Source organism: Phyllostomus discolor, chromosome 4, assembly GCF_004126475.2.
Source record: "Phyllostomus discolor isolate MPI-MPIP mPhyDis1 chromosome 4, mPhyDis1.pri.v3, whole genome shotgun sequence".
NCBI lineage: Eukaryota > Metazoa > Chordata > Mammalia > Chiroptera > Phyllostomidae > Phyllostomus > Phyllostomus discolor.
Window position 1 is genome coordinate 104,805,131 of NC_040906.2, and position 21,991 is coordinate 104,827,121.

The window sequence follows — 21,991 nt, forward strand, 5'->3', positions numbered from 1 at the left end:
CCTCGAGCAGAGGGGCCCCCTGCACCCCTCCCACCCATCGTGGAGTGTGATACCCCTGCAGGCTCCCGCCCTGGGGCGCCCACCGTCCACTCACCCGTCACCCCGATGGCAGAGATGGGGCCCTGGCGCTGGCCGTCGTGGAAGCCATACAGGTTCATCTTGTACTTGTGGTCTGGCTCCAGGCCCGAGATGGTGACCCCGTCCTCGTGCCCTGGCACCCGCACCACCTTGGGCTGCCCATCCCCGTTCTTGTACTGGACCAGGAAGTGGTCGAACTGGCCCTCGGGGACGGTCCAGGACAGGTGCAGGGAGCCCACGGTGGCGTCCGTCACGGTCAGCTGCCCCAGGCTCGGCTTCAAAGTGGGGCTGGCTGGCTGTTCCACTTCAGGGACTGGGAAAAGATGCAGACAGAAGCTTTCCTGTTGCTAGAAGGAGTTGCTGAGACCCCAGCTTCTCCTGGCTTCTTCAGCTCTGGGGCTAACTTAAGATCATTTCTGGCTGTGACCATCACGTCTTTCTGTGGCCTCCTTGGAGTCCATGTACCTGGCCCGCCTCCTGCCTCAGAGCCTTTGCCTGTTTCCTCTGCCCTCTCGCTCTTTCCCCAGATGTCTGCGGGGCCCCTGCCCATGCTTCCTTTCAGTCCTTTCAAATGCTACCTTCTCGGTGGGACCTTCCCCCCACCACCTATTTAAAGTTCCAGTCCTCCCAGTTACAACCTACCCTCTTTATGTAGACCGAATTCCAGCAACAAATTGGAAAACAACAATTATGAAGCCACCAGAAACTGGTAGCACTCCCTGGATACTTGAGGACATTAAGCAATGACTGTTCATTCTTGAGGGACAATAATTATCACGTGGTTATTTGTAAATAGCCTTTTCAAAGAGGGGACTATAAATATTTAGTGATGAAGTACAGTGTCTGGGGTGAGTGCAAAAACACTTCAGTGGTCTACCCCACCAGGAATACTATTTGGCTGTACAAAGACACACAGTACTGCCTGATGCCAACACACGCATGGACCTCAAAGCGTGGCCAGCGAAGGAGCCAGGCACGAGAGAGCATGGGCTGCGGGTCCCGTTTGTACAGTTGGTCGGACAGGGCAGGCCCAGGCACAGAGCACAGATTGGGGCAGCCTGGGGATGGGTGTCGGAAGGGTCTACCCATGAGGGCTCTTCTTGGGGTGGAAGAAAAGTTCAAGAACAAGATAGTGGTGAAGCACGCACACTCTCCAAATATACTAAAAATCGATTAAGTGGTATATTGAAACAGGTGCCATTTCTCGTATGCGAATTATGTCAGTAAGGTTGTCGATACGGAAGCATTCTATGGAGAGGGAGGGCAGAGATGGAGGAAAGGGCGAGCAGACTGGACAGGAGTTGCTATCTGGTGGAAGCAGGTGATATGTGTCCCAGCTCCCAAACAGAGTTCTCTGCAGAGTTCCCAGGCCAAGCAGAGCCACAGTGGGCCAGGGCATTATTGCCTTGGAGGCTTCGGTACCCAGGGGCCTCTCAGATGGCCAGGCGCCTTCCTGACAATCGGTCTTCCTGCCCCCAGACCGTCCCTGTCCTCGGCTGTCTGAGGGACAGTGCAGGGGCAGAGGATGGGATTTTACAGTCTGCACTGGAGGGGACTCTGGAGGCTCCACTACTGGGACCCTTCCTGAGCCCAACTCCGGAGGCCCTTCAGCCCCCACTCACCTGTCAGGCCCACAGTGGACACGGGGCCCACACGCTGCCCCCCGTGCAGGCCGTACAGGTGCATCTTGTACTTGCGCCCCGGCTCCAGGCCCTGCACAGTGACCTCTCTCTCCTCACCCCCGACACGCACCACCTGGGGCCGCCCATCCCTGTCCTTGTACTGGACAGTGAAGGAGTCAAAGTGGCCCTGGGGGACGGTCCAGGAGAGGCTCAGCGAGTCTGGGGAGGATTCTGTCACTGTCAGCTCCCCCAGGAGGGGCTCCTCGGGGGGCTCTGGAGCCTCTGTGCCAGGTTCGGTGGGGCTGGGGGTCTCTTCCTCAGCAGCTGAGAAGGACAGACACAGGGAGGGTGAGGCAGGGTCCATGGAGATGTCCTCAGTCTTCTCCCAGGCTGTGGTCATGACTGGACCCTGAGGTCACTGCAGAGGAGTCCCTCCTGGGGGCTGGGAGGTCCTGCTCAGCCCAACCTCACACACATGCCCAGACCCTCGGGGTCAGCTGTGGGGAAGCAGGGCAGCCACCAGCACAGCTCACAGAGGCCTTTCTCTGCCCAGGGGGACCCGCTGGTCCTTGGGGAGCCCAGGGGGAGGCACCGAGGGCACCATGGCTCAGCCTCGAGCAGAGGGGCCCCTGCACCCCTCCCACCCATCATGGAGTGCGATCCCCCTGCAGGCTCCCGCCCTGGGGCACCCACCGTCCACTCACCTGTCACCCCGATGGCAGAGATGGGGCCCTGGCGCTGGCCGTCGTGGAAGCCATACAGGTTCATCTTGTACTTGTGGTCTGGCTCCAGGCCCGAGATGGTGACCCCGTCCTCGTGCCCTGGCACCCGCACCACCTTGGGCTGCCCATCCCCGTTCTTGTACTGGACCAGGAAGTGGTCGAACTGGCCCTCGGGGACGGTCCAGGACAGGTGCAGGGAGCCCACGGTGGCGTCCGTCACGGTCAGCTGCCCCAGGCTCGGCTTCAAAGTGGGGCTGGCTGGCTGTTCCACTTCAGGGACTGGGAAAAGATGCAGACAGAAGCTTTCCTGTTGCTAGAAGGAGTTGCTGAGACCCCAGCTTCTCCTGGCTTCTTCAGCTCTGGGGCTAACTTAAGATCATTTCTGGCTGTGACCATCACGTCTTTCTGTGGCCTCCTTGGAGTCCATGTACCTGGCCCGCCTCCTGCCTCAGAGCCTTTGCCTGTTTCCTCTGCCCTCTCGCTCTTTCCCCAGATGTCTGCGGGGCCCCTGCCCATGCTTCCTTTCAGTCCTTTCAAATGCTACCTTCTCGGTGGGACCTTCCCCCCACCACCTATTTAAAGTTCCAGTCCTCCCAGTTACAACCTACCCTCTTTATGTAGACCGAATTCCAGCAACAAATTGGAAAACAACAATTATGAAGCCACCAGAAACTGGTAGCACTCCCTGGATACTTGAGGACATTAAGCAATGACTGTTCATTCTTGAGGGACAATAATTATCACGTGGTTATTTGTAAATAGCCTTTTCAAAGAGGGGACTATAAATATTTAGTGATGAAGTACAGTGTCTGGGGTGAGTGCAAAAACACTTCAGTGGTCTACCCCACCAGGAATACTATTTGGCTGTACAAAGACACACAGTACTGCCTGATGCCAACACACGCATGGACCTCAAAGCGTGGCCAGCGAAGGAGCCAGGCACGAGAGAGCATGGGCTGCGGGTCCCGTTTGTACAGTTGGTCGGACAGGGCAGGCCCAGGCACAGAGCACAGATTGGGGCAGCCTGGGGATGGGTGTCGGAAGGGTCTACCCATGAGGGCTCTTCTTGGGGTGGAAGAAAAGTTCAAGAACAAGATAGTGGTGAAGCACGCACACTCTCCAAATATACTAAAAATCGATTAAGTGGTATATTGAAACAGGTGCCATTTCTCGTATGCGAATTATGTCAGTAAGGTTGTCGATACGGAAGCATTCTATGGAGAGGGAGGGCAGAGATGGAGGAAAGGGCGAGCAGACTGGACAGGAGTTGCTATCTGGTGGAAGCAGGTGATATGTGTCCCAGCTCCCAAACAGAGTTCTCTGCAGAGTTCCCAGGCCAAGCAGAGCCACAGTGGGCCAGGGCATTATTGCCTTGGAGGCTTCGGTACCCAGGGGCCTCTCAGATGGCCAGGCGCCTTCCTGACAATCGGTCTTCCTGCCCCCAGACCGTCCCTGTCCTCGGCTGTCTGAGGGACAGTGCAGGGGCAGAGGATGGGATTTTACAGTCTGCACTGGAGGGGACTCTGGAGGCTCCACTACTGGGACCCTTCCTGAGCCCAACTCCGGAGGCCCTTCAGCCCCCACTCACCTGTCAGGCCCACAGTGGACACGGGGCCCACACGCTGCCCCCCGTGCAGGCCGTACAGGTGCATCTTGTACTTGCGCCCCGGCTCCAGGCCCTGCACAGTGACCTCTCTCTCCTCACCCCCGACACGCACCACCTGGGGCCGCCCATCCCTGTCCTTGTACTGGACAGTGAAGGAGTCAAAGTGGCCCTGGGGGACGGTCCAGGAGAGGCTCAGCGAGTCTGGGGAGGATTCTGTCACTGTCAGCTCCCCCAGGAGGGGCTCCTCGGGGGGCTCTGGAGCCTCTGTGCCAGGTTCGGTGGGGCTGGGGGTCTCTTCCTCAGCAGCTGAGAAGGACAGACACAGGGAGGGTGAGGCAGGGTCCATGGAGATGTCCTCAGTCTTCTCCCAGGCTGTGGTCATGACTGGACCCTGAGGTCACTGCAGAGGAGTCCCTCCTGGGGGCTGGGAGGTCCTGCTCAGCCCAACCTCACACACATGCCCAGACCCTCGGGGTCAGCTGTGGGGAAGCAGGGCAGCCACCAGCACAGCTCACAGAGGCCTTTCTCTGCCCAGGGGGACCCGCTGGTCCTTGGGGAGCCCAGGGGGAGGCACCGAGGGCACCATGGCTCAGCCTCGAGCAGAGGGGCCCCTGCACCCCTCCCACCCATCATGGAGTGCGATCCCCCTGCAGGCTCCCGCCCTGGGGCACCCACCGTCCACTCACCTGTCACCCCGATGGCAGAGATGGGGCCCTGGCGCTGGCCGTCGTGGAAGCCATACAGGTTCATCTTGTACTTGTGGTCTGGCTCCAGGCCCGAGATGGTGACCCCGTCCTCGTGCCCTGGCACCCGCACCACCTTGGGCTGCCCATCCCCGTTCTTGTACTGGACCAGGAAGTGGTCGAACTGGCCCTCGGGGATGGTCCAGGACAGGCGCAGGGAGTCCACGGTGGCGTCCGTCACGGTCAGCTGCCCCAGGCTCGGCTTCAAAGTGGGGCTGGCTGGCTGTTCCACTTCAGGGACTGGGAAAAGATGCAGACAGAAGCTTTCCTGTTGCTAGAAGGAGTTGCTGAGACCCCAGCTTCTCCTGGCTTCTTCAGCTCTGGGGCTAACTTAAGATCCATTTCTGGTTGTGACCATCACGTCTTTCTGTGGCCTCCTTGGAGTCCATGTACCTGGCCCGCCTCCTGCCTCAGAGCCTTTGCCTGTTTCCTCTGCCCTCTCGCTCTTTCCCCAGATGTCTGCGGGGCCCCTGCCCATGCTTCCTTTCAGTCCTTTCAAATGCTACCTTCTCGGTGGGACCTTCCCCCCACCACCTATTTAAAGTTCCAGTCCTCCCAGTTACAACCTACCCTCTTTATGTAGACCGAATTCCAGCAACAAATTGGAAAACAACAATTATGAAGCCACCAGAAACTGGTAGCACTCCCTGGATACTTGAGGACATTAAGCAATGACTGTTCATTCTTGAGGGACAATAATTATCACGTGGTTATTTGTAAATAGCCTTTTCAAAGAGGGGACTATAAATATTTAGTGATGAAGTACAGTGTCTGGGGTGAGTGCAAAAACACTTCAGTGGTCTACCCCACCAGGAATACTATTTGGCTGTACAAAGACACACAGTACTGCCTGATGCCAACACACGCATGGACCTCAAAGCGTGGCCAGCGAAGGAGCCAGGCACGAGAGAGCATGGGCTGCGGGTCCCGTTTGTACAGTTGGTCGGACAGGGCAGGCCCAGGCACAGAGCACAGATTGGGGCAGCCTGGGGATGGGTGTCGGAAGGGTCTACCCATGAGGGCTCTTCTTGGGGTGGAAGAAAAGTTCAAGAACAAGATAGTGGTGAAGCACGCACACTCTCCAAATATACTAAAAATCGATTAAGTGGTATATTGAAACAGGTGCCATTTCTCGTATGCGAATTATGTCAGTGAGGTTGTCGATACGGAAGCATTCTATGGAGAGGGCGGCAGATGGAGGAAAGGGCGAGCAGACTGGACAGGAGTTGCTATCTGGTGGAAGCAGGTGATATGTGTCCCAGCTCCCAAACAGAGTTCTCTGCAGAGTTCCCAGGCCAAGCAGAGCCACAGTGGGCCAGGGCATTATTGCCTTGGAGGCTTCGGTACCCAGGGGCCTCTCAGATGGCCAGGCGCCTTCCTGACAATCGGTCTTCCTGCCCCCAGACCGTCCCTGTCCTCGGCTGTCTGAGGGACAGTGCAGGGGCAGAGGATGGGATTTTACAGTCTGCACTGGAGGGGACTCTGGAGGCTCCATTATGGCGACCCTTCCTGATCCCAACCCCGGAGGCCCTTCAGCCCCCACTCACCTGTCAGGCCCACAGTGGACACGGGGCCCACACGCTGCCCCCCGTGCAGGCCATACAGGTGCATCTTGTACTTGCGCCCCGGCTCCAGGCCCTGCACAGTGACCTCTCTCTCCTCACCCCCGACACGCACCACCTGGGGCCGCCCGTCTCTGTCCTTGTACTGGACGGTGAAGGAGTCAAAGTGGCCCTGTGGGACGGTCCAGGAGAGGCTCAGCGAGTCTGGGGAGGATTCTGTCACTGTCAGCTCCCCCAGGAGGGGCTCCTCGGGGGGCTCTGGAGCCTCTGTGCCAGGTTCGGTGGGGCTGGGGGTCTCTTCCTCAGCAGCTGAGAAGGACAGACACAGGGAGGGTGAGGCAGGGTCCATGGAGATGTCCTCAGTCTTCTCCCAGGCTGTGGTCATGACTGGACCCTGAGGTCACTGCAGAGGAGTCCCTCCTGGGGGCTGGGAGGTCCTGCTCAGCCCAACTTCACAAACATGCCCAGACCCTCGGGGTCAGCTGTGGGGAAGCAGGACAGCCACCAGCACAGCTCACAGGGGCCTTTCTCTGCCCAGGGGGACCCACTGGTCCTCGGGGAGCCTAGGGGGAGGCACCGAGGGCACCATGGCTCAGCCTCGAGCAGAGGGGCCCCTGCACCCCTCCCACCCATCATGGAGTGTGATACCCCTGCAGGCTCCTGCCCTGGGGCGCCCACCGTCCACTCACCCGTCACCCCGATGGCAGAGATGGGGCCCTGGCGCTGGCCATCGTGGAAGCCATACAGGTTCATCTTGTACTTGTGGTCTGGCTCTAGGCCCGAGATGGTAACCCCGTCCTCGTGCCCTGGCACCCGCACCACCTTGGGCTGCCCATCTCCATTCCTGTACTGGACCAGGAAGTGGTCGAACTGGCCCTCGGGGACGGTCCAGGACAGGCGCAGCGATTCCAGGGAGGATTCTGTCACAGTCAGCTGCCCCAGGAGGGGCTGCTTGGTGGTTGCTGGGGCCTCCATGCTGGGTTCTGTGGACCTCAGGGCGGCCTCCACAACTTCCTGACGGGCTGAGACGTGGATTGGGATACAGGCTTAAAGGGTGACTTGCTTTGTTGGTGATGTTACATATGGCAATCATTTATATTCAGTAAATATATTCCTGAAATTGCTGGTTTGTGGGGCCTCTGTGTTAGCCTTTGAGTGGGTGGTCATGAAAGATACGGCTGAGTGGGGCCTGGTTCCACCATGCCATGCTAGCCAACTGTACTAGTGGGCTCTGTGGACTGGGGTCTCCCCTTCTGCCTGAGGAAGGAGCTGAGATGGGAAGATGGAACCTTTCAGGTGCTGTCTACCATGGTCACTGCCAGTGCTGACCTCAGGTTGTGAAGGGCAGTGTAGCCTCTTCTCACCTGCACCTCTCCTTCTGCCTCTGCCCTCCCCGCCCCCGCCAGGGCTTCCCATGTTCACCCCACCATACCCCTCAAGAATGAGCCACTAAGTCAAGGCTTCAGACAAAAGTGGGAGTGGGGTGGGCCCTGCTTCAGTTTAGGGGTGGGAGTGGGGCTGGGGCAGGCCCTGTACTTCCCCTACCCACATTATCTGCAGTTGGATCTGCGCTGTGGCTCCAGGGCCTGGGCAGCCTGGACAAGGCCAGCCAGCCCTTCACTGACCCACTCCCAGGCCCATAGGGGAGGAGATTGAGGAGGGAGTAGGCAGGAATGATAACCTAGCTGAGGATGGGGAAGGTAGGGAGGATGTGAAGAGGGGAAAAAGGAGCCCTGGCTGGCACAGCTCAGTGGATTGAGCGCAGGCTGCGAACCAAAGTATGGTAGGTTTGATTCCCAGTCAGGGCACATAGCTGGGTTGCAGGCCACAGCCCCCAGCAACCGCACATTGGTGTTTCTCTCTCTCTCTGTTTCTCCCTCCCTTCCCTCTCTAAATATAAATAAATACAATCTTTTTAAAAAATCTTTTAAAAATATGTTAAAAAAAAGAGGGAGAAAGGATACTGGGAAGCAAGACAGTCAGGGAGAAACAGCAGCTCACGCTGAGACAGTGGTGTCAATGTGACAGGCAGTGTCCTGAGTGCTGTGTGCGCTCTGACAACTGAGTGAAGCAGTTACCATTATTACCCCCATTTGACAGATGAGAAAGCTGAGACACGCACGGTCACACATGGGAGAGCTGGGATAAAAATCTAGGTAGTTGGATCTGGAGCGATGCTCCCAACCCTGCGGTTACACAGCCAGGGAGATGGGGCCGGCTGGGGAGGCTGGATACGTGGGACATCCTGGAGGGTGCTGGAAGTGAGCCCTTTTCCCTACTCCAAGCTGGCTGGGAGTCAGGGAGTCAGGGGGCTCAGAGGAATCCTCTTCATGCTGGACACGGCTAGGGAAACACAGTGCTCTGAAGCTTGGAAATGACCGTGACTGAAGCCAGGTCATGGAAGGCGAAGCGCAGCACAAACCATGAGGAAAGAACATAGTGGCTGAGGACAGTGCAGGCAGGACAGGTGCAGGACAGCCGGGGTGGAGGGATGGTTGCAGGTGCTCTGTTTGCAGGAATGGGGGCTGCTCTTGGAGATGCAGAAGCAGGGCCGGGACAAAGGCTGGGGCTGATGGCTGGGAGAGAAGTCCTGGGACACGGGGAAAACGAGGGTGGAGGCTTTGGCAGCACTAGAGCCAAGAAAAAGAAGGTGCGAGGAGGTGCACAGGAGCCCAGGTCCCACCCAGAGGACTGGGGGCTGACAGGGAAGGGGGCCCTGTGGCCCTGACTTACCGGTGGTGACCACGGTGGACACAGGCCCCACACGCCGCCGGCCATGAAAGCCGTAGAGGTTCATTTTATACTTCCGGTCAGATTCCAGGCTGGGGACAGTGACCGTGTTCTCATCTCCCTTGACCGACACTGCCTGGGGCTGCCCCTGCGCATCCTTGTACTGGACCACAAAGGAGTCAAAGGTGCCCTGGGCCACTGTCCAGGACAGGCGCAGGGAGTCTGGGGTCACGGAAGTCGCTGTCAGTTCCCCCAGTAGTGGCTGCTCGGGGGGCTCTGGGTGGTGGGGCTCTTCTGTCTTCTCTGGAGCTGTAAATAAGAGGATCCGGCCAGGCCTGAACTAGCCGCCTGGGACTGGAGGTCGGGGTAGGGACGGGTTGTCACACCTGGAGAGCCATACTGGGTTACTGTGAGTGCTGAACTCCTGGGATGTCTGGCACCGCCAGGGCAGGACACACCGTTGGGGTTTGGGGAGCAGCTAAAAGGGTTGGACAGGGCCCAGCTGCTCGAGGTGGGCTGGCTGCCCCTCAGTCTGGGAGCGGGACCAGGATCTAGAGTCAGCCTTCTCACTGGGAAGCCCAGCCAGTTCCTGGCTGAGGGCAAGTGTGTGGAAGGCTGGGAGGGGTCACACGGGGGCTTAGGTGGCTGCTACTCACCAGTGCTGCCATCAGCCGTGAGGGGACCATGCCGCTTCTTGTTGGCGATGCCAAACAGAGTGAATCTGTACTTGTGGTCAGGGTCCAGTGGAGAGATAGTGACCGAGCGCTCAGGTCCCTCCACGGGCACCACCTGGGGCCGTCCATCCCTGTCCCTGTATTGGACCACGAAGGAATCGAACTGGCCTTCAGGGACCGTCCAGGAGAGGTGCAGTGAGTCTGGGGTGGGATCTGTCACCCATAGCATTCCGAGACGGGGTCGTGTCACTAGGCTGGGATCCCTCGGAGGCACTAGGAGAGAAGGAAGGGGACATAGGTACATCCACCTCCCATGCAGGGATGCTGTGAGAGGTTGTGCAGGTTGTTTACTGCATAAAGGTACACAGAAGGAGCACTCAGAGAGTTTCCAGCCAATACTCTGCTTGACAAGAGTGAGACTCTACTGCATACCCTGGTGATGGGCTATGCCCACCTATAGGCAGGGCACCTTCTTCTAAATGTGTAGACTGGTATGGTCCTTATTCTATCCCCAGCCTGGGGAGGGGCCTCAGAGACAAGGGAGCCAAGCCAGCCCTTTCCACATCTCCATGGTGGCCAGGGAAGTGTTCCAAAGCAACCTGCATTGCTTCAGGCTTAATGCTAGCTGGTTTCTCCTCTGAGAGAGGGGAGCACCATACTTAGAGTGAACTGGTGTGGGAGGCTCGCCCTGTGCCCTGGGCCCCACATCCTCCTCTCCCGCCCTCCTCCACTCCGCTGTATCTCCCTCCACCCCCCAACCTCCCTCTCTGCTCTCTATTCCAGTCCAGACTCCAGAGAGAGGTGTCTACACGGGTTGTAGCCATGCCTTCACGTCCCTCACACTCCACGGCAGCTCTTACCAGGGCAGTGGGGAGCTCACATTGCCAAGTCCTGTGGACACTGTGCAGTGCTGAATCACTCTCACGGAATCTGACGTGCCCGACCACGCCCTTCTTTTTGGCATTCAGGACAGCACTCTCTGGGACTCTGCCCCTATTTGCAAGTACGCTTCACACTACCCTGCCAGCTCTTCTCCCTCTGCAAGTGCCCTGGGTGTTGGCCATCCCCAGCGCTCCCACAGGCTCACCTGCACTCCTATCTGCCGGCACCGATGACCCCCGACCCTCTCCAGGCCTCCCCTCTGCTCTCCACACTGTGGAGGCAGCAGTGCAACCCCAGGGCCCATCACTTTCTGCTTGAGTGACCGCTCTGCGCCTTGACCCTCTGCATCTACCACTCGGGCATGCCTCCCAGGGCTGCTGTAAGGGTTGGGTGTGATGACACACCTGGAACATCCGGAACACATCTGACCTCAACAGATGCTCAAAAGATGTTTGCTACGTATCTCGCTGCATTGTTCCTCATCTCTGCTGCTCCTTGTCTCTGGGATGGGGCTGTTTGATTCAGAAATGTGGGCTGCCTGGGTCCATCGCTGCCCTTCACCCCCCACATCCAGACTCACTGCCACCACCCCAAACTTAACTCACTTCCCTAGCTATCCTCCACAGCAGCCTTGGTGTAATTTGTAAGATAAATACAGAATCATGTCTCTCCCCACTTAAAACCCCTCAGAGGCACCCCCCAAGAGCCCTCAAATGAGGTCCAAGCTCCTGTCAGACTCATGAGACCAGTCCCTCAGCTGCCCAGGCACGCTGCTGTCCGGCAGGAGGAAACAGACATGGATGCTCCTACAGAGTCACACGCACTCCTGCCCTGCTCTCCATGGGTCCGTCTGTGCTGCCCTCCTCATCCTCTGCCTGACTCACCACTGTTTCCCCTTCAGGATTCATCTCAGGGGCCCCTGCCTCCAGGAAGCCCTCCCGGAGTTCCCAAAGCACTGGAAAGACCTCCTTGAGGACCAGGCAGAGGGCAGGGGCAGGGGCTGGTGATGGGTGTGACGCTTTCACTTACAGATCTTGACTTCAGCCACCAGGGGGCCATGCTTCTTCTTGCCCACAAACCCATACAGGGCGAATTTGTACTTGCGGCCCATGTCCAGGTTGGTGATGAGGGCCGAGCGCTGGGGCCCCTCCACAGGCACCATGTGGGGCCCATCCCTGTCTTTGTACTGGATCATGAAGGAGTTGAACTCGCCCTCAGGGACAGTCCAGTGCAGGAGCAGGGAGCTGGAGGTCACATCTGTCACTGTCAGCTCGCCCAGGCGTGGTGGGGCCAAGGGCTTCCCAGGCTTTTCCCCATCCCTGTCTGCAGTAGGGGGAGGGGAGTAAGAGCAAAGCAGGCAGAGTCAGCCAAGGCCTTGTCCTCATCTCCTTTCCTCCCCTCTGCACACTGGCTTCCTCTAGCCTGGACAGCTCCCTCTCTCCCTTGAAGACTGACTCCATCTCCCCAGCCCTAAGCCCTCTGTGACCAGCCTTCCTGGGCAGGGGATTTCCCCCACAACTTCTGTTCTGGAGTCAGAGCTTTGGCCCCTACTACCCCTCACAAAAGTCCCAGTCCCTCTCCACACCAAGGTTCATGGGGAACTTTCAGGTCCCCCATGGTTCTTCCCGGGAGTTTTAAAACTCCCCATTGCTGCTGTAAAGCAGTCTGAAGACTTCTCAGTCCACCTGAACTTTTCTCTTCCTTGTCTCCATCTCTCTCAGTTGTGAGCCTGACCTGGAGTTGTAGGAAGAGTCAGCTTTCCTGGTCCCATAAACAGGGATGAAGAGGGAACATGAGTGCCAGGTACCCCAGCCCCAGGCCCTGTCCTTCACTGGCTCTGAACACCTCACCAATCTCTGAAGTCCTGCTGGCTGTGGTGCTCCCCGCCCCAGGGAACCTCCACCCCCAGAAGAAAGTGGCTGATGGAGCCGTGGAGCCCTGTCCACGGCAGGCCAGGCTCTCCGGTGGGAACAGTGCCACTGCCCTAGCCTGCCCAGTGAGGGGGTGGGAGGGACTGTGGGGAAGGGAAGGGGAGGGGGGTAAGTATCATCAGGGCCAGAGGCCTCCCCACAACCACCCTGAGAGGTGCATGGGGTGGGGCGGGGCAGAGGAGTGGCCAGGATATGAAGGTATAAGACACAGAGCACAGAAAGGAAAGACTCCCTGTCCCACTCTGACTTCTCTCGTCTTCTTTTCAGGGAGCTACTCCCCTTCCTGGCCCACCCTGTCATCATTCTCCGACTCCACCCCCATCCCTCTTGCCCATGAACCCTCAGCTCCTTTCCTCTCCTTGTTTTCTCCCAGCACTTCGACCCAGACGCAGCCCTGCCCTTCTACCCTGTCCTACTTCTGCAGTGGCCCAGCCCCTCCCCCAACCTCAGGACCCTGGTCTGAGCAGAAGCCAGGATGTACCCATAATGCCTTGATAGATGAGAGGGGCAGAGGGCTTGCCCTCAGGAGGAACCCCGTGAAGTGACAGCACATAAGGGGCTCCAGGAGGGGGTGAGGGCACCAGTGCCTGGCGGACGTCCCCTGGCAGCAGTACGTCATGTGCCCCTGGAGCATCGGGCACCCAGAGGCGCAGCTGGAAGTGGGCGAAGGTGTCGGGCCGGGCTGTCCAGGCTACGTGGAGGCGCCCGGTTTTGTCTTTGCCTAGCACCCTCAGTTCCCCCAGCTCCTGGGGGCGCTGCTGCAGGGCAGGGGCCTGCACCCCTTGAGTTGTTGAAGAGCCTGAAGGGGGAGGCTCATCGGTGGCTCCCAAGAAGCCCGAGGGGGAGGATCCTGGGAATGGCAGGGTGAGAAAAACAGGGGAGTCCAGTGTGAGAACCTGGAAGGAACCCTGGCCCACAGGCTCTGCCCTCTAGCCTTTAAGAGTTTGCACATATTCCCTGGGCCACCTCGTCCTCCCAGATGTCAGCCTGGCCCTCCAAGCACCTCTGTGCACCTCACCTGAACAGACAGGCCTGCAGATGATAAAAGAAATAAAGCTTGCCATCCCTCCCCCACAAGATTCCCATGACCTCCGGCCCCACAGACTTCCAATCCCTCCCCACAGGCATGCCCCTCCCCACGGGGTGGTAGTCGTGGCTTCCATTAGTGCTGCAGTGAGAAGCCTGGAATAAAGGGGGAGAAAGTGGTGTTAGGGAAGGAGGGTGTGAGAGGAGAGCAGGTAGTGAGAGGAGGGGGTTAGCGTCCAGCTCAGGTGGCATCTGGTCCCTATGGGTGAAGAAGACATCCACGACCCTCCCCGTGGTCACCACAGAACGCCCCTTCCCTGACCCAGATGTCGCTGCTGTGGGAGAGACCGGCACGAGTGAGCCAGGAGATCTGAAAGGTGGCTCGGGAAGCAGTGGATTCCCCTCACACACACACATGCTGCTGATGACTTCAAGGCTCCCCAAGCAGTTTCATTGTGTCCCTTTAAGGTCAAGGCCAAATCACAGAAAGTAGTAACCACTGACCACAGTCTTCAGCCACCCTTACCCCAGTGAGTTGGAGCTGGGAACCTCTGGCGTCAGTCACTCCTGCCCACCCCACCCCACCCAACCGCTTCAGTGAGACTGCACTCCCTCCCCGCCCACCAAGCGCCCCTTCTATGGCCCAGAACAGCCATCCCAGCAGAAGTGCCTTGAGAACCCAAGAGAAAACCAAGGGACCCCAAAGACTTGTTCTCCTGGGCCTTGCATATCTATCTGCCAGAACCCAGGAGGGCTGTGCTTTGCTATGGGGACCTCTGGAGCCTGGACCAGGTAGGACTTGAAGGCAGAAGAGTGTGATGGGGTGATAGTCTGAGCAGTGAGCAGTGGGAAGACCTGAGGGATGCAGACTCCACAGGAGGGTGAGCCTGGGCAGGGGAGGGGTGTTCCCGAGCCCCAGCCCACGCTACCTGTGGTGGTGATGAAGGCGTAGGACTTGGAGGTCTGCCCTGCCCGCACCCCGTGGACCTCCACATGATAGGTGGTGGCTGGCCTGAGGTCGGGCAGGGTTACGGTGCGCGTGGTGCCAGGCACAGTCAGCTCCCCGCCGGGGGCGTCTGCAGGCGGCTGGGGCTGCCAGCGCAGCACCACTCGCTCAAAGTGGCCGCGGAGCCCATCGAGGGACACGAGTAGTGAGCCATTGGCGGAACTGCCTAGCACCTCGGGCTTGGGGTGACGGGGCACAGCCATCCCATCGACGCCTTCGGGTAAGAGGCCATAGATGCCCTGGTTGGAGTCCCGTTTCCAGGTGCCAGAGTCGTGGCTGGCGGTGGGGTACGGCTGACGGGGAGGGGGTGCAGAGCTGGTGGGGGCAGAGGCCGCCAGACGCCGCTGCAAGTATTCGTGGATGTGGCGCGCCACGGACGTGTAGGTCTGGTTGGCCCTCAGTGGGTAGTTGTGAGCCCGCAGGTGGCGCTCCAGGTCCTGCACCGTGCCGCGGAAGCGGCCCAGCTCCGCTGTCAGGTTGCCCCACGGCCGCCGAGGGGGCTGGGGCAGGCTAGGCCCAGGCCGAGGCTCCTCTTGCCCCTCTGCCGGTCGAGGGAGCCTAGCCGGCCTAGGGGGCTGCGGAGCCGGAGCCGGCCGAGGCCTAGGCCGGGGTTTGGGGGGCGGGGCTGGGGGGCGCACCTCCGGGTAACTGTAGTGGCCTGGTGCTGGAGTAGGGGGGCAAAAAAGGGGATGAAGAGAGGCCATCAGTGGTAGCCGCCCGCACCATCGCTGCGCTCCTCCCAGGCATTGCCTCCCTCCATCCGTCCCTCCCACCAGGGTCAGAGGCCTCATCTCTGTGCCCCACTCCCACCTGGAAAGAGAACAGAGAAAAAGCAGTCATTGTCCCAGAAGCCCCTCACCCTTCGCCCTCCAAGCGCGGCATTGTTGGCGCCCTAGAAAGAAAAGGGAAGCCAGCGGGCTGGGCCCTGTGTCTGAAGGAGAGAAAGGGGAGTGGGAGGGGAGAATGTGAGCTACAGCAAAGTGGGGGGTCCCTCGGTCAGAGGAAAAGAAAAGAAAGATCCAGGCATCTGTCAAGAGACCTTGAGGTTAGTGGAAAATTACTGCCATGAAACCTAACTCCCCAAATCTCAATCCTAAAGTCGACAGGAGTGCTGGTGTCTGGTCTGCCTAATTCCAGTCCCTACAAGATCAGACCACCGACTGAGCACAGGGGCTGTTCCCCATCTACGGGCATCGCCAGCACCTCTTACTCACTACTCTCTTCATGGGCAGCTCCTCCCATACTCCAGCCCATAGGCTTCCTACAGGACTTGAGTGCCTGAGAGCTGTCTCCCTGATGCCTTCGGTACAGAGCAAGGCCCCCCGCAGGTGCTTTGGGAGCGCCACCCACCCTGCCAAGTGCGTTCGGAGGAGCCTGTGGATCCCACGTGGGCCCCCATGGAACGGGCTCCTACACTCGGAAACCAGGCCTTTCCCCAACCCCTGGCTAGCATACCTGTGTTAGCCCTGACAGACGCTGGGTAGCTTACTGCCCGGCCCCGCTCCGCGGTGACAGTCACCACGTATTCCACACCCGGCATCAGGTCAGTCAGCAGTGTTCCGTCTGCCTCGGCTGGCACTTCCAGCCGCACCCTCTGGTTGCCAGCAGTGACGTAGGACACCACGAATCGGTCCACCTCGGCCTGGGGGCGCAGCCAGCTGAGCTCCAGTGTGGTTGGAGTCACGGCCACCACCCGGAGGTCCTGGGGGCCATCGATCACTAGCCAGGTTAGAGAAAGGATGGATCAGGTGGAAGTCTGGTTTTTCAGTCACCAGCTTTCCTTGCCCCATCCAAACCCTCCCTTCTGCCCTCCTGGAGGGCAGATTCCCGGTTGCCTCTCTTATATCCAGATTTCCACTTAGGATCCACCCCACAGCCCCTGCTCTTACTGGTGGTGATGGTCTTGGAGACAGGAGGGCCCCAGTTAGTCCCTCGAAGGGCACGGACAGTGACCTGGTACTCCTGACCGGGGGCCAGTCCTCTCTGGTCATAGGCCGAAGCAGAGCTTGGCACCCGTGCGGTGAATGGGGGGCTTGCCCCCTCTGTCTACAAGAGAGAGAGAGAGCACTGGGTAGGTCAGGGCTGGTGTTCTGCCCCTACTGCTCAGCACCCCCGGCTCCAATTCCAGGTGGTGTCAGCCTGGGACCGTGCAGAGGGTGGCCTGGTGCAGCTGGGGAGCAGCAAACACGTGCACAGAGAGAGCACAGAACACTCTCTCTATGCCAGCCACTGTTTAAGGGAGTTTATGTGTATGACCTCACTGAAACCCCGGCAATGTGACCTCGGAGTCCCCTCTCTCGGGCACTACCTTTTAGCCTGGTCATCAGCTGTCTGCCAGAATCCTACCCGACACCCAGGAGTCTGGCTTTCCCTGCAACCCTGGCTTCCTGGCAGCCCAAGGCTTCTCCCAAGCTCACGCCTGTTAGGACAGAGGAAGGAGATAAGGGATGCCCTTTCAAGTCTTACTTCCTCCTTAAAGCATCTGCCCCAGCCCGAGCCTCCCCACAGACATCTGCCCTGCTGTCTAATGTGGGTGTCACCCTGTCATGGCATTTCCCTTCAGGCATTTTTCTTGTCTCTTCAGCAGAGTTGTAGGCCCCTCAACAACAACGCCCATCTGTTCAGAGCTCCACAAGTATGTTTCCCAGTTTTGTATCTGGCATCATGCTGGGCATTGAGACACAAAAATAAAAGCTACGGTCTCTGTCCTCAGACAGCCCATGCTATAGTAGCTAATGGTGTGGCTGTGTCTTAAATTTTATCAGACCCCACCCAAATCTCTGTATAGTACGTGAGAAAACAACCCTCCTCCAAGTGTGCATTGGAGGTGTGAGGACTATCCATGGTGACCCCACAGGAAAGCTGCTGGCCCCAGCTCCAGGCAGGGCCTCTCTGGAGTGCAGCCACAGGGACAGAAGGAACTGATGCCTGTGAGCAGCCCCCAGCCCCGTGCTCACTGGGCTGCGCACGCAACGAGCATGCTCAGCTGCACTGCGCTGTCGTGGGCCACCATGGGGATGCCCCCCATCCAGCCGAGGAGGACTGGACACTTCAGGTTTTCTCCTAAAACCAGAGCTGGTGGGGGAACAACAAGTAAACAGCAAAGCACAAAACCAGATGAGAGGCCACATAATGGATTTCTGGGTTGAGGATGAATAAAGGTTTGTCAGGGTTTTCTTGGCTGAAAAGTATCCTGGGCACATAGGACCCTCATCCTACTCCTGCTCACCCTGCCCTAGGACACCCCAGTCTAATAGGCCTTGGTTGACCTCAACTCAAGATGCATGAAATCCTCATACCTCCCATGACTTAACTCTTTCACCCTTTATTCCCCCAACACACACACATGCGCATGCGCGCGGGGGCGTGCACCTTGGGTGCTCCCTGATGCCTGGTCCTTTCAGCGAGATAAGCCCATCCTAAGGCCTCCTTCTCCCATCATTTTCCACCATCTCAGATCATCTACATGAACCTTTTAGACACCCCTTAAGTCCCTCCTGAGATACTCTGGAACAGTTCCTTGATAATCCCACTGTCACCACATCTGGCTGCTCTGAGGCAGGCTCTCTAGCCAGATGCTGGCAGCTGACTTTGCCCCTTAGTAAAAGCTTGGCTGCTTCACTGACTGTCTTTGGCTAGTTTCTAACTCTGTTCTCAAAATCAACCTTGTGGCTCTAGTAGTGGACTCCACCTTGGTTGGTCCTTGGAGTTTACTTCACCTTCATCCCTCTCTTCAGACTAGACTCAAGACAAACTTTTCTGAGGCTGCAAGATCTTGTGTTTCAATGAAAACTGGGCATAGCTTTGGTTTCTAGGCTGCAGAATACACCCAGACAAGGAATACCTAAACCTTTTTCTGTTTCCTCATGCTTTCTCTTACATTCATAGAGAAGCTAACATTTTGCAAAATAGCAACATTCCTTAAGTTGGTGGTCCTCAGGCTTAGGGTACATCAGGACCCTAAGGCTTGTTGAGGGCTTGTTGCAACACAGGTTACTGGGCTCCACCCCCAGAACTTCGGATTCAGTAGATCTGGGGAAGGGATCCAATAATTTGCATGACTAACAAGCTCCCAGATGATGCTAAGGCTGCAGATCCAGGGAACACATTTTGAGAACCACTAAGTCAGAGTAACAAGGCAACACATGCAGAGAGAATTATTGCTTTCCAGTGTTCTGAAAATCACTCCAATGGCCAGGTGTGTCCCTTGCCCAGGAGTAGCAGAGTCTGGGCTTGGAGAGAGAAGTGTTTCAGGATAAGGTAGACACAGACAGGCTTCTAGGAAGATGGCAGTTGCCAGAGGAAAGCCAGCTACTGAATATATTCTGTGCCAACAGAACTAGACAGAGAGCACTGACGAAGGCAAAAGGCACAATTTCAGGGGCCAGCTCCAGAAAGTATAGCAAGTAAGCCCTGGCTGGTGTGGCTCCATGGACTGAGCGCCAGCCTGCAAAGCAAAGTGTCGCTGGTTCAATTCCTAGTCAGGGCACATGCCTGGGTTGTGGGTCAGGTCCCCAGTAGTGGGTGCACAAGAGGCAATCACACACTGATGTTTCTCTCCCCCTCCCTCTCCCTTACCCTCTAAAAATAAAATAAAATAAATCTTTTTTTTTTAAGATTTTATTTTTTATTTATTTATTTTTAGGGAGGGAAGGGAGGGAGGGGGAGAGAGAGAGAGAGAGAGAAAGAGAGAGAGAGAGAGAGGGAGAGAGAGAGAGAGAAACATCAATGTGCGGTTGCTGGGGGTTATGGCCTGCAACCCAGAAATGTACCGTGGCTGGGAATCGAACCTGGGACACTTTGGTTCCCAGCCCGAGCTCAATCCACTGAGCTACGCCAGCCAGGGCAAAATAAATCTTTTAAAAAAAAGTGTAGCAAGTATAGTCTGAGGGCCAGTAGCATAGGCTGATGGGGAGCTCAAGAGGAATGTCTAGGGACCAATATTACAGGAGAATTTTTCACCCCTGGGCTCAGAGAGAATCCAGATTATGACAGAGGCCCATAGCCAGAGCAGAGCACATGAGATGACAGCATGGCCAAGCCGGGTTCAGGCCGGCTTGACGCCACCCAGCCACATGGTGAGGGAGGACGCTTCGACTGGGAAGCCCTACCTCCTGAGAACACCCAAGGGTAAGCTTGTGCTTACTAAGAGCAGGAGGCAGTGCTGCCCTGCACGCTCCTTCCATTTCCAGTGTTTATTTTAATTCCACTTTCCCTCAAGTTTCTTTGGAAAATTCCTTCTAAAGCCCTACCTTCTCAAGATTAGAACTATGTAAATAATACACACAGAGAAGAGAGTGGGGGAAACACTTTAAAATGTTAACAGTGCTTATTTTAGTGTGAAGCGGCCAAGAATTATTTGTTTTTTGTCTAGTTGCCAAATTCTTGTCTTGTGATTAAATCATTCTTATGCCAAGTAAAAAAAAATTAAGATTTTATTTATTTTTAGAGAGGGAAAGGGAGAGAGAAAGAGAGGAAGCAAAAGAGAAGGAGAGAAAAATCAATCAGCTGTCTCTCACACTTGCCCTGACAGGGGACTGAACCTGAAATCCAGGCATGTGCCCTGACCAGGAATCGAACTGGCAACCCTCCACTTTGTGAGACAAGGCCCAACCAACTGAGCCACACCAGCCATGGTGTAAAAAATTTTTTTAAACAGAAGAAAAAATCCAAGCTATCCTAGTTGTAAAACAAAGTAGGGATTTCTACCTCTGCTTCTATTAGAGTGAGGAGAGACGGAAAATGGCAGGGACCTGGCTTTGAGGTATGATAAGAATAGCCAGGCTAGTGGGGGTAGGGATGACGGCCAGCATCTCTGAGCTGCTCCTTCTGTCCCAGAGGCTTCCTAGGGTTTTGGCCCTGAGAGTTATTTATTTTTCCAGAGCTCTGGCTGGGCAGAGATGAGGGTGACATGGCCTACCTACTATGACATTTGTGGGATGATGCAGGAAAACATGAATTGGACAGTAGAAATGTGAGATGATTTGGAGTTAGGAGACCAAACACATCATAAAAGCCCATACTGCACAAAGGGAGGTCTCTAATGGGAGGCCACAAGGCTTTGTCCTTCAGGTACCCTCCGCCCAACATTTTAAGTGTAAGTTGGAAGGACACAGAGAAAGGATGCTTTGCAATAATACAGTGACGACATGGAGGCAGAAGAACCACTTCACAGATTCAAAATTATTGCACCAGCCTAGACAGCTTGGCCCAAACCAGAAAAGATTATATGAAACAGAGCCAACTACAAAGCCCTATATTTAGGCTAAAAAAAGTGTATATAGTTCATTCCTTCTTCTTTCTTTTTTCCTTAGTTATCTATATTTCCTGAAGTTCCCACACTAAGCCTACATAAGTTTTAATAAAAAGTTATAATAAAAAGTTATTTAAAAAAACAAATGTGATCAGCTATGGCTGGTATTGCTCAGTGGATTGAGTGCCAGCATGCGAACCAGGGAGTTGCTGGTTTGGTTCCCAGTCAAGGCACATGTCTGGGTTGTGGGCCAGGTCCCCAGTAGGGGGCGTGCCAGAGGCCACACATTGATGTTTCTCCCCTTCTCTTTCTCCTTCCCTTCCCATCTCTATAAAAATAAATAAAATTAAAAACAAAAAACAAATATGATCAAAACAGCTGACAGTTTGTGTGACTGCAAGCTAATATATGTCAACTCTGAGAAAAGTGCTGTGTCTCCAGAATTAGCTCCTCTTCTCTGCACTCATGTTTTAAAGACAAATGAACAAAGCAGGAGGCACTAGAAGAGGGAACTCTGGAAGTGAAGAATTCAAGAACAAAGTCCTAGGGAAAAGGGTGGGGAGGAATCAGTGGGTTTGCCCATGAGAATGAAGGGTGACGTGATGGCTGATGTCTCCAAATCCCTGAAAGGCTGTGGTGAGGGATGCAGGGCAAGCAACTCTGCTGGTGAAGGCCCAGCTAGGGCCACTGGATGGATGTTAGAGTGGGCCAGATGTGGACTCAGCAGTAACAAAAAGAACTGCCTGACAGTGATGACCACCAAAGGACTGGACAGCCTCAGAGAGCGCTGAGCTCATTGTCACCAGAGGTGTTCCAGCAGGAGCTGCTGCAAAGGTCCTTGGCACCCTGTGTAGGGCAGGGCAAGAAAGACTTTACAGCAGCTTCAGGAACCCAGATATCTGGACTCAAGCACTGATTACCTGGGATGTCCTGCATGAGGTGTGCGGCCCCTACCCTGGTCCTACCCTCTCGTTCCCTCCTGGAGTGTGCCTCTCACCGTGGGGGTGAACTGAATCTCATAGGCATCCACAGGGCCAGGAGCCCTGGTCCACTCTGTCCGAACCGTCGTCTCCTCCAGGAGGTGCATCCTCATGCCCTCAATGGCTGGCACCTCTGCCCGGAGAATGGGATATGGGAAGCTGGTTAGCCCAAGGCA

The 21,991-nt window shown here is 56.6% G+C and overlaps 1 protein-coding gene across 5 annotated transcripts in view; it reads right to left on the reverse strand.

The window, feature by feature from the left end:
* The window catches only part of TNXB (tenascin XB), a 57,261-nt gene that overhangs the window by 21,674 nt on the left and 13,596 nt on the right, over positions 1–21,991 (reverse strand). The window contains exons 5-12 of one of the 5 annotated variants that reach the window (XM_036023845.1): positions 21,833–21,948; positions 16,472–16,628; positions 16,038–16,301; positions 14,506–15,246; positions 13,032–13,400; positions 11,649–11,942; positions 9,720–10,010; positions 9,067–9,372 (exon numbers count right to left, since the gene is read on the reverse strand). In XM_036023845.1, coding sequence (XP_035879738.1) covers positions 9,067–9,372; positions 9,720–10,010; positions 11,649–11,942; positions 13,032–13,400; positions 14,506–15,246; positions 16,038–16,301; positions 16,472–16,628; positions 21,833–21,948 — 2,538 coding nt within the window. Of the gene's footprint in view, positions 1–94; positions 392–1,700; positions 2,025–2,404; positions 2,702–4,010; positions 4,335–4,714; positions 5,012–6,318; positions 6,643–7,022; positions 7,338–9,066; positions 9,373–9,719; positions 10,011–11,648; positions 11,943–13,031; positions 13,401–14,505; positions 15,247–16,037; positions 16,302–16,471; positions 16,629–21,832; positions 21,949–21,991 lie in introns of those variants that run through there. The other 4 variants (XM_036023848.1, XM_036023846.1, XM_036023847.1 and 1 more) reach the window with 4 other exon arrangements.